The sequence below is a fragment of the Equus asinus genome, chromosome 23 (genome assembly GCF_041296235.1).
Source record: "Equus asinus isolate D_3611 breed Donkey chromosome 23, EquAss-T2T_v2, whole genome shotgun sequence".
In the NCBI taxonomy this organism is placed as follows: Eukaryota; Metazoa; Chordata; class Mammalia; order Perissodactyla; family Equidae; genus Equus; species Equus asinus.
Window position 1 is genome coordinate 66,381,896 of NC_091812.1, and position 12,382 is coordinate 66,394,277.

At 45.2% G+C, this 12,382-nt stretch overlaps 1 protein-coding gene across 7 annotated transcripts in view; it reads right to left on the bottom strand.

The window, feature by feature from the left end:
• Positions 1-3,066: 3,066 nt before the first annotated feature.
• Positions 3,067-12,382, bottom strand: part of SPIN1 (spindlin 1) — a 72,440-nt gene continuing 63,124 nt past the window's right edge. For all 7 annotated transcript variants that reach the window (XM_070495973.1, XM_044757016.2, XM_070495972.1 and 4 more), the window contains 2 exons: positions 10,213-10,446; positions 3,067-6,640 (listed from right to left, as the gene is read on the bottom strand). In XM_070495973.1, coding sequence (XP_070352074.1) covers positions 6,441-6,640; positions 10,213-10,446 — 434 coding nt within the window. In that variant the 3' untranslated portion in view covers positions 3,067-6,440. The remainder of the gene's footprint in view (positions 6,641-10,212; positions 10,447-12,382) is intronic.

Genomic DNA, 12,382 nt, shown 5'->3' on the forward strand with positions numbered 1-12,382 from the left:
AGTGTGACAAATCAGGCCTGGGGTAAATTAAGACACAAACCCAGTGGTTAAAACCACTTGACCACAGCCTTACAGGACAACTCAAAGCAACACTGAGCAAAAGCCAGACTCCCAGTGAGGAACAGACATGCACGCAGCAAACACAGTCCCTGCCCAAGTACCACTTTCGGGACAGAGGCCCGTTCCTCAGGGCCCCTATCCTTGGTTTCTAATGGGAACGCCCACAGCCCTTCACAAGCGTACGCACAGCACTGTGGCAGCAGCTACCAGATTTCTTACAAATCCTTTAGGAGGCAAATTCAAGGGAAAAGCTTTCAAGCTCTCTTTGCAATGTGTATGTGAAACAATTCAGAATGCTGAATTTCAACCTTGAGTTGTTAACTTTACTTTTTGCCTGAGGAAGATTCTCCCTCAGCTACTATCTGTGCCAATCTTCCTCCACTTTATAGGGCTGACCACAGCATGGCTGATGAATGGTGTAGGTCCGCACCCAAGAGCTGAACCTGAAAACCCAATGCACCGAACTTAACCACTATGCCACCGGGCTGGCCCTTGTTGATAACTCTCGATGTTAACACCGGGTTGTGAAAGCCTTCCTCCTCCTGTCTTCAGCACATCGTAGTCTGCTTCAGCGGCTCCAACATGGCGACACAGGGCTGTGAAAGTCCACGTGAAGTGCTGATCCTCCAGAGGACCTGCGGTAGTCGGCGTGGCTCTCGGGGCTCTTCTGTTCTCCCAGAGCACGAATCCCCAAAGCACAAACTGAAAGCGATGACGGGGATGAAGAGAAAAGCGGAGGCGGGCACGTGCCTACATGGCAAGCGGCCGCCGACTCACCTCCTGGTGACAGCCAGCTTACAAAGAAACGCATGGGAAGGGCCCACACTTAGTGTCACCACCGCCACAGCTGCCAGGTCAGTGCATCACCAGGTCCCGTGCTCTCTCGTGAAAATTAAGCAGAAAGAACGCAATGTCACTTTTAGGCAAAATGCTGTGTGCCAAAGCAATCCCCAAAAACTGTCTGTCACCGAGTTACCAAAACTGAGAGTTTTGTGGCCAATATAAAGGCAGACAGAGACTATCTAAGAATGTCTGGAGAAATAATTTGAAGACTCACCACATTGTGAGGCTCAGCAGTCTGAACACTTACAAACATGTGACACAGGACAAACCAATCAGCACAGAACTAGGGATGAGATTGTACACTAGGGCAGAAGAAGTCTAGGTTTTTAAAGAATGTTAATTTAACAATGTGCAAAGTGTCTTTGAAATACAAAATAGTATCCACATTCTTGTGATAAAATTATTTCAAGTTTTTCAACATCATTTCTCTCCAAAATATATTTTTTTCAGGGAAAAAGTAACCTTGGGTTCCAATTCCTACTATACAGAAACATAGATTCCTACATTCTAGTGACTAACATAAAACCTTTTATTATGCCATGAAGAAATAAGAAAACACTTTCTGCTAACAACTTATGAAATGAGGTTACAAAAAAGTGCCCACAGAAATTACCAGACGACAGATCAGCGGGATGGCTTGGCCGAGGCGGCTCAATTCCGAGACGTGAACGCGGCAGCTCGGAGCCTGCGCACAGCTGAGGGCCGGGGCCTGCCAGCCTCTGCGATCCTGGACCAGAGGCTCACCCCATGCCTTCGGCACTGGACAACATGGAGAGGTCGTGCCCTCCTCACAGGGTTAAGAATTAAGCGAGGGAGTGCGTGGAAAGTGCTTGACGGGGCACTTCGCAAGCCTCTGTGGGCGCTGTGTGGTGGAGGGCTTCCATGGTCACTGAGCCCCGTGGCACTAAGGACAAGGAGGGACAGCCCATCCGCAATCCCCCCAGTGAGGATCCTTCACCCAGACGCCAGGCGTCAGTTACAGACAGGAGCCAGCAGCCGCCAACCCACACACTCATCCTGCTTGGTCATTCTGGGGGAAAGTGTCTCCTGGGCTTACCTTCAATGCCACAACCACCACCTGACTGGTGGGAAGTGGACGGTGGGACCTGGCCCAGGCAGCCCTGGGCTTCCCGTCATCTCCACCCGACACCTGTCTGCAGCTCCTCCTGCCAGGGCTGAGAGGCCAGCCCTGTGTCCCCTGGCCATTGTCCCTCTGCCACTGCAGCCGCCACACAAGACAGGCCTCCCTGGGGTGGCAGAGGTGACTTCTCCTGTCCTACCTAGCCTTGGCCAGGAGATCCTTGGGCCAAATGCACCAGGGAAACATAAAAAGAAACAAACCTAGGGGGCCGGCCCCGTGGCTGAGTGGTTAAGTTCGTGCGCTCTGCTTTAGAGGCCCAGAGTTTCGCTGGTTCGGATCCTGGGTGTGGACATGGCACCACTCATTAGGCCACACTGAGGCGGCATCCCACATGCCACAACCAGAAGAACCCACAACTAAAAATATACAACTATGTACTAGGGGGCTTTGGGGAGAAAAAGCAGGGAAAAAAAAGAAGATTGGCAAAAGTTGTTAGCTCAGGTGCCAATGTTTTAAAAAAAACAAACAAAACCCTACTTAAAGGCATATCATAAACTCTACTTTTTACCTCACTGGTAACAACTGCCCAGGAAGATAGGACAGAGCACACACAGCTCAAAGCAACCCCTACATGTCCTTGTCCCTGCCACTGAGGAATGGGCGTTTGCACACAGAATCTCGGCTGGCATTCAAGTATTAATAAAAGCATCATAGGCAATATACAGAGCAAGAAAAGATGTGAAGTATAAAATACACATTATTTAATTCTATTTCAAACAATTCTTTTAAGCTTAAAATTTTATGATAAATTAAAGTTTCTCATTAATGGCAAATCACAGCTTCAGTCTCTCTCACTACACATTCGGGATGCTGATTCCTGCCCGTCTCCTTTCAGGTATGACTAAATATTATCACTCAAATAAAACTCTCTTTCTTTCTGTTTCTATGTATATCTGACATTTACATGTGGTGAAAGGGGAAAAAAGTCACTTAAATCTTAAAGTAAAACTTTAGAAACTGTTTTAAGAAGCAGGTTTAACACATCACATTTTGCTCATGAGCACAAAATTTACAGTCAAAAGTTGCACATAAAGGGTTTATTTTAAATGTTTTAAGGATAGGATAGAGTTACATCATAATTATAAAAATTACTTACAGAATTAACAGATTTATATTGTTTATACTTCTAAATGCAGAGAACAGGGGACCGTCTACACACTGTATAAAATAAAATTAAAAACGAATTCAAGCTTGAGAGATGAGGTCATTTACCTAATTTTAAAATGCGAACACGAAGACCTCTGAACTAGACACATTCGTTCGAACTGCACTAATGATGGAAAGTACAGAAAGCGCAGCATTTCAAGGAACCACAGACGTTTCCACCATCGCTGTTTTGTTCTAATAACCGTTCCTGTTTTGTCTTTGGAGAACTTTTTTTTTTTTAAGACAATCAGCTTAAGAATGTTTTCAGGCACTACAATTTGTGACAATCAAAACAGTCTTCTGATGGGTCCACAGCGTTCAGAGATTCAAGCCCAATGCACTTCGGGGTTTGGCACGTGAAACAACAGAAATGCAGTCTGGTTTGGAAGTACTGACTGCGTGAAGAACCACAGTCCCTTCAAATGCTGCATGACAGACAACTGGAGAACCACCCTCATGGCACGACACCGCTTCACCAGTGCATTGTATCCTACAACCACTGAACAGCACAGTAAGCAAATACACAGAAAACTGAAAACAAACAAAAACAAAGAGAGAAAACAAAAAACCTAAATATCTTTAACATGCAAGTTCAGTTAGTTACATTGAACATTCTACTTAGAATAGAGCATGCAAAAGGATGGTCTGCTTTGAAGGTTTTCCTCTGAAGGTTACGTGGCAGCCGGACATCACACACGCACACACGACACAGTAATACTATAGCAGGCCAATGAGGAAGGCCAATACGTTTTATACAGAGATTCATGTCTTGTGTTGTCACAAGTCCCATGATAATTTTGGAAATTGATGTTGGATTCCTAGAACAAGGAACCAACATTCAGGTACCAGGAAAATGCAAGCAACGCATGCAGATCTGAAACATGAGCCTAAAACGAAGCCTGAACACTCGGCTAGGGAGCAGAAGTAGTCACAGCATCATTAAGTGTGGTTTAAGCCACCAAAAGAAAAAAGAATGAAAAAAAATAGAAAACAAAAATAACCCCTTCCCCTTCCTTCAGCCCTAAAAACAATACATGGAACGACGATTAAAATAATGATACAAATAATAATCCCATGTCACATTTATCTAGAGTGGCAGATCACATGGTATTAAAGTTGCTAAAAGTACTTGCAGGAAAACCACAATGCAAGTCATTAAGTAATGCTGGAAATGTGTCCCCTGACCCAACCTCAGGAAACTGCCAAAGTACTGTGTTTTTTAGCCCAAAGTCACTGTGCCATGTGTGTACAGTCAGCGCGCTGGACACGCTCCCTCTCTGGGCCGCACGTCTGCTGGGGCTCAGGGAGCCATGCTCCGCCTGGAGATTTACACGCAGCAACTCTTACGAGAATCACCAGGAAGACAAGGGACAGATCTGTGGCATGATGCTGTTCAGGCAGGGAGGGGCATCTAAGACCTGGGGACTGGCTGCAGGGAGAAGGTCACCCCTGGCTGGCTGTGGTGAGGCACTGGGCACACTGCAGAGAATGGGGTGCTGTATTTACACTGTATGCAGGGTTACATCCAACACGAGAAGGCACAGCTTTCCTGAAGGTGAAACTGGGCACTGCACAAACCACGTACAGTGAGGCCATGAAATGGCACAGTCTCTACATCAAGAGCAGCCCCGACAGAGCGGGCTGGCCCTCCAGGGTCTGACTGACAGCATGTGCGTTTAGCCTTCTGCCCACATCTCAGGTAAGCTCTCCAGCCTCCACGGAGATGGGTCCCACATCCACCTTTCTCCTAGCTTTCAGACCGCCAGGCTCACCCAAAGCAAAGCGACAGATGGCTGGTCCACTGCTAAACCAACCACTTTTACAGTTCTATTTCAGTTAAAACAACCCTGCAGGAATGCGCCACGAAAGGCTTCAGTAGCTAAGGGCTGCTATCACTCACACCCACGAGCTGGCGCAGGCAACTGACCCCAACGTGGCAGGTCCACTGAATGGAACACACCCACCCCAACACCTGAGCCAGAGCGGACAGCACCACACAGGTGTCAGACCTCAGCTGGTATCTGTCTCGCCATCCTTTGTGTGGAAAAGCCTTCTGACCATAATCCTACATCAGTAATTAACAGTCATGAGAGTAACAGCGTCCCAGAGAACTCATTAGGAAGCAACAACGCCACTCTTAAAAGGACATTTCAAATAGAAACGCAGTGTTCTTCCAGGAACTTAGCACACAGGCACAAACCACTGACGCTCTGTTGCCTTTAAATCCGTGTGCGAAGCCCCAGATTACTGATGTGTGCAAACCAAGGACCAAATGTGCTGTCCAAAACACACCGGTGGCCTCACACTGCGGGGACCAAGGACCTGGGCTTGGAGAAAGAAAGCATTTATGGTAACAAAAAATGTAAACAAAAAACTTACAAAGCTTAGAATTAAAGGCAGCCTTTTACCCAGATTTCTAACCGTTCTAACCGTCCTGTCAAATTCTAAGGCGGGTCAGTCATGTTCACAAGCGAGTCTTGTTTGGACACCTGGTTTACAGCCTCCAGACTGAAAGGCGCTCTGAAGTTCTGATCTTCAGAACAAGCTGAACGTCCACGTCCCTGTGCGCTTCCTGTGCCCGAATTCAATCTTAAATAAAGAGCAGTAAGATACTAATATGACTCACTTGGGTCAAGCACTCCTGTTAAACTGGAGAAAATTATTTAACCCCTGTCCCAATCCACAAAGGACTGCCAATGAAGTGTGTGTGTGTGTGTGTGTGCGCGCATGCGTGTGTGTACGCAGATCTGTGGGTGTGCATATATATATTATATATATATACACACAGATATAGATATAGATACATATATATCTCAAAAAAGGCAATAACAAAAATACCAAACTATGCTTGCATTGTGGCAGCAGACTAAGAGTGTTAAGAGTGAAGGGAAAATGGATAAGATCCATTACAGTTTTAAATGACTATGATACTAGCTTAACTTTGACCAAACTTGCCTGTAACTCCCCTCCAGACAGATAGACTTCCTTTAAGAGGAAGGAGCTCCTTACACAAAATGCTTTGTGGTCACATAAATCTGTACTACTCAGAACAAAACCAGTTCTGCTGGCAGAGATTGTGGGTTCGCAGGGACATGTAAGCTTTCATTGAACTGGAAAGCAGTTCTGCGGCAGAGATTGTGGGTTCGCAGGGACATGTAAGCTTTCATTAAACTGGAAAGCAATCAAGTCTTTATGTCTACAAATTATACATTTAATAGTTCCACAAATTTGGCAAAGTTCGTGATGACATCTAGGATGTTTTCACCAAATCGTAGACATAAATATGGAAATCATCATCAAACTTGATGAAGTAGACCGACGGCTTGGCCTCCACCTGATGGATGACCATGCCAGTCCTCTTGGAGCCATCTTCTTTGGCATATTCCACCTGTTTGCCTACCAGGCTGTCCACAACTTCTCCTGGTTCCCTCTCTGCTGGAGGTGAATCATCTGTATTTAAAGGGGGAGAAAAAAGAATTTAAAATCAATTTTTAGACACACACCAGCTCACATGTCATCTATTTTAATAATAACTAAAAATGGTTTTAATATCCTGAATTCATCTTGATTATCTAGACCAAGAGTCGGCAATTTTTTCTCCAAGGGCTAGACAATAACTAAGTTAGGCTTGAGGCCGTGTGATCTCGGCACCAACAACTCAGCTCTGCCATCGTCACACGAGAGCAGCCACAGATGATACATGAGTAAACAGTGTGGCTGTGTGCCAATAACACTTAATTTACAAAAACAGTGTGCCTACCCCCAAGACCTGGACATGTACATGATTTTGAAAATTCTAACAAGAAATTCTTTTGGCTCATGTTTAATTATAGCTGAAATTACCTGAGGAGGTAAGGACTAAAAGAAGGAAAGGGCTTAAGGAAAAAACCTAAATAATTATTTAACTTCTTAAAAATAACTGAGTTACTTCGAAATAGGATTTCAAGGCAGATAACACCCAGTGGGGTTACTGGGAATATATTGTGCACTCAAAGTGCCTCAGTGTGCCTCGCCTTACCTGTGAATCCCTAAAGCTTCTTCCTCCTCAACATCACTGCATTACGCATCGTCTTCCTAACCCAGTGCCCAAATGAAAGGGACTTCTCTGCTTTAAAGATAGGTGCTGACTGGACTCCACCCCCAGACCAATTACGGCTGTATCTCTGAGGATGGCTGAGGCACCTGTCCTTGTTAAAGGTCCCCGGGAAAATGTGAGTGTTGAGAAACACTGCCCTGTGACATGGCAGGAACTCAGTCAGCTCTAGGATCACACATCAAATGAGAGGAAACCATCACCACAACCAGGAAGGAGCCAAAGGAGAAGGGAACAGGGTTAGAGCCAGGCAGGCAGAGGCCATTTCAGAAACCCCGGAGAGGCCAGGTTCTCTTCCACGCAGCAGCACAGGGCCCTCAGGTGGGTGCCAGCCATGCCGGCACAGACATTAGCAGGGCACCATTTTATTCTCACATGTGTCCTGCTTTGGACCATATCGTGTATTGATGCCAACAGGACTTTGCCTCTTTGGTTCCAATAAACTCACTCAGTGAATGACACAATCCAAAACCTGCTGTTCTGATCTCTGGTACTAACAGTCACACAGCACAAACAAAATGCCTGAGCACAATGCTATCAGTTCTTTTAAACGGGGAAGTGAAGAAGCAGCCTGAGCGAACGCTCTTCTTCAAAATCACTGCTCCCTCCAGCAGCAGCACCCCACGCATGCTTCCGTGGCACGTCCCGTGGACAAAGGCATTCCAGATACACGAGCGCCGTGTCTATAGCAGGGTGAGCGAAGGAGCAAGGGGAGCGCACACAGGCCAGCATGGAGCTCCCATCAGAGCATCGCCGCTGCCTCTAACGGCGGACACACTTCCATTCCACCCACATGATGCTGAGCAGGTTGGAGGAAGAAAGGAGAACGAGGAAAGAACACGGGTCGGGGAGGCGATGCGCAACCCCCCACTTCCTGTCATCCAGCCAACAGCACTTACTGACTGGACACTTCTCTATGAGAAAGTTAAACACCAGCTTCACACCGGCTAGAGAAATGCTTTTAAGGAAGGCTCTCATGATAATTAAACTCCTGCCCACACCAACACTTTCCAGTACACACTTACAACTAACGTACACAAACTTTAAAAAAGTGTATCTAAGAAGGTACTAAGTCAGGGCAAGATGAGCACGTAAATAGGTTCACTGACTGGCTCGTTCACAAGAACTAAAAAAAGGAAGAGAGATGTCACACCGCTAACATAGTGAATGTCTGTCAGCCACATCTGTCCAGGGCCAGGGATTCATGTATTTGAGGAAAGGCTACGGAATAGTTTAAAAGAGAACATGCTTACCCAAAAATGAAATTAAGAAAATAATTCCATTCACAATAGCATCAAAAAGAATAAAATACTTCGGAATAAATTTAACAAAGGGAGTACAAAACTTATACTCTGAAAACTGTAAGACACTATTGATAGAAATAAAAAAAAAATTCCAATAAATGGAAAGACATCTCATGCTCATGGATCAAAAAGCTTACCACTGTCAAGATGGAAACACTCCTCAAACTCACCTAGAGATTCAAGACAAGCCCATCAGAATCCCAGCTGATGTCTTCACAGAAACATTCGTAAAGAATTGCAAGAGAGCCAAAACAATTATGAAAAAGAACCAAGTAGGGGGATTCACACTTACCGACTTCAAAACTTACCACAAAGCAATGCGGTCAGGTGTGGTACCGGCACAACCACAGACAGCAGACAAACGGAACAGAAGTAAGAGTCCAGAAACACCCTCACACATCTGCAGGCAAGTGGCTTTCAAGAGGGTGCCAAACCACTCAACGGGGAAAGAACTGTCCTTTCAAAAAACGGTGCTCGACATCGGGACTGTCACATGCAAAAGTATGAAGTGGGACCCATATGCCACATCAAAAACAAAAATTAACAAAATTCATCAAGTATCTAAATGTAAGAGCTAAAGACCTACACATAAGAACTAAAACTTTAAGACTCTCAGCGGAAAGCATAGGGGTAAACCTTCATGACCTTGATCTTGGAAATGGGTTTAGACACGACAACAAAAGCACCAGCAACAAAAACCAGATAAACTGGACTTCATCAAATTAACAACTTTTGTGCTTCAAAGAACACCACCCAGAAAGTGAAAAGACTACCCACAGAAGGGAAAAAGGATCTGCAAATCACAGGTCCGACAGAGACCTGCACCCAGACACAGACCCTGCCAAGACAGTAATGGAAGACAACCCGAAGGACATACAGGCCAAGGACACCAACTGACATTTCTCCAAGGAAGACAGACAAACAGCCAATAATACGTGAAAAGATACTCGACATCTTTAGTCATCGAGGAAACGCAAACCAAAACCACACGAGACACCACTTCCCACCACTAGGATGGCTAGAAGCAACATGGCAGGTACCACCCGTGTTGCCGAGGACAAGCCAGGAGCCTCGTGCGCTGTGCTGAGAACCTGCAACGGTGACCGCTTTCAGAGTAAGTCTGGCAGGTCCCTAAAATCAGAGTGCGACCACTCTGACCCACCAGTTCCACTCCCAGGGACACACCCCGGAGAAGTGAGGCAAACGTCCACACAGAGCCCTGCACACAGACGCTCACAGGTGCGCTCCTCATGATAACCAAAGGCCCGAGAACAGCCTGGACGGACACCAACAGACCAACGAACCAACACAGGCTCTCCACCCAGCGTGCTTCTAGCAAGTGTGACGTACTGACGTGCTGGAACACACGAGTGAGCCCCGAAAACACCACGCTGAGCAAAAGGAGCGAGTGGCAAAGGACCCCATGTTACACACTCCACTCATATGAAAGTTCAAAGTCCAAAACACAGAAATCTATACAGAAAGCAAATTATTCTTGCCCAAGAGTGAAAAATTTCACACAACTGAAAGAATAATCAAATAATTTGCAAAAGAGTTAATAAATATCTTGTTCTAAAATTCAAATTCATTTTGAACTATCAAAAATAAAGTCATTATGCACTTACTGGAATCAGGCATAATGCGAAGGTCGCCTTCTTTATAATCATCTAAAAGCTGGTACATGTACAAGACAGGATCTTTCTCATAGGTGATGTAAAACCACGTGTTCATAATAGGGGCACGTGCCAAGACCATCCCCCTCCACTCGTCTTTAGAGCCATCCTCGGTCTCAAACATGTGCTCCACCGCTTTGCCAATCATTGTGTCGGCTAGGTGTGCATCGCTGATTCGAGATGTTGCTGGGGACAAAAAGACAAGCGATGGGTGACAAAGGGTTTTACTGAATACGTACTGTGAAGATTGAACTCCTTCAAGGAGACAACCTGAGCCGCCGTCCACGCAATAGCACGCTATCGAGCGGCAGAACCCCCGGGGCTTTAAGAAAGACAAGCACCAAACTCACACTGCCGGGCCCAGATCTGATTCCACACAAAGTATTTTATCCCAGGTCACTTATCGAGAGAAGCTGCTATTGTCCTTTTTATTTTTCTGAACTCATCTGCTCTTGGTAGCATACCTAAATCAGCTTCTAATTGTTCGTTCAAGGTATAAAGTGCTTTTTGTTATTGTTTAACAGTTATTTTAAATTTTGAGATAATTATAGAAAAGTTGCAACAATAGCAGCATTTCCATACGCCCTTCACTACCTGCCCTCCGTTATCAGCATCTTACACAACCACAGACCATTTATGAAAACTAAGAAATTCCCCTACTCAAGGCAGCGGTGTGGACTCTGGCCCCTAAGGTCTGTTTCCCGAGCACGCAGAGTGATCTTTGGGGCAGTTCAACTGCTTACCACACTCCAGTGCTCTCATTTCATCATGTGAATAACCAGCTGCTTCTCACAGCTTGTGTGGGCCGCGGCCACCAACCTCTGCCAGCCCTCTGCCCTGCTATCGTCAGCTTCCTCCTGACTGCCTACCCCTCGGCAAGAGGCGTCCTTCCTCTCCTGGGACCGCCTGTGCTTCTCCCCATCCAGGCCCAGCGCTGCCCCCACATCTCCGGGGGCTCGTTCCTCTCCAAGACCACTCCAGGGAAAGTGGCCCTGCCAGTGACAGTCACCCTCCCCGTTTACTTCTAAGTGGCCTTTACCGTGATCTGCATCTTGTTTTATATGTTGCACCTGCTCTTAGCCTGCACACTGTGATGAAAGCAGAGGCCTTTCCGTCTCATTTCCATACCAAGACCACAGTGGTTCACCGTTTTTGTACAAATTAGCTATTTCAGAGGCGAGCGGGCCGTATGGTCAGCCTCCCACTGGTTATCAACAGCCGTGCCCCTGCGGCCCTGCTCTATGCCCTTTAAAGAAGTCAGCAAAAAAGGAGAGGCTTCATTTCTTTTTAATACTGGGAAAACTAGGGAGGATCCTACTGATCTTAAGTTTTCTCCAGTTTTAGACAATTGTCTTTTTAAAACAACTGGCACTTTAATTTTACTCACTCATGAGTGCTTCTAGTTCTGCGAAACAAAATCCACAAGAACAAAGATTAGAATTTTTTGGTAAAGATAGCGCTACCCAATTTTTTTGGAAGAATACTCCGAACACATATGGTGATTTTCTTTGTCTAAGTACTCAATAATTATCAAAAATTACATAGAATTCCCACTATGCATGAAAACAAAAACAAAACAAAACAAAATCCTACTAGTTTCTTCCTACCAGAAGTTCTCCAACTTCTCATCTCAGGACTCCTTTACATTCTTAAAAATCTGAGGACCTAAAAGAGTATTTGTTTATGTGGATGATAACTATCAATATCGACTATTTTAGAAATTATAAATGACACATCCAAAAAATATTTAAAAGTACCTACATAAATAACGTATCTTTAATAAAAAACTATATTTTCTAACAAAAATTTAGTAAGAAGAGTGGCATAATTCTACATTTTTGTAAATCTCTTCCTGTCTAGCTTTAAAAAAGGACAGCTGGATTCTCAGAGCTGCTCCAGCATTCAATCTGTCACATGTTCTTTTGGTTGATGGATAAAATCCAGCCTCACAGAGAGATGCTGTTGAAAAAGAGGAGTATTCTGTTAGTCTTTCAGCTAATTCTAGATATTCTTCTATGATACTGCATCAAAACTCAACAAGTGCTAGCTCCTTGAAGGTTAACTGCAATGTGGAATCTGAAATTATCAATCAACTTGTCACACTGTTAACTTAAAACTCATT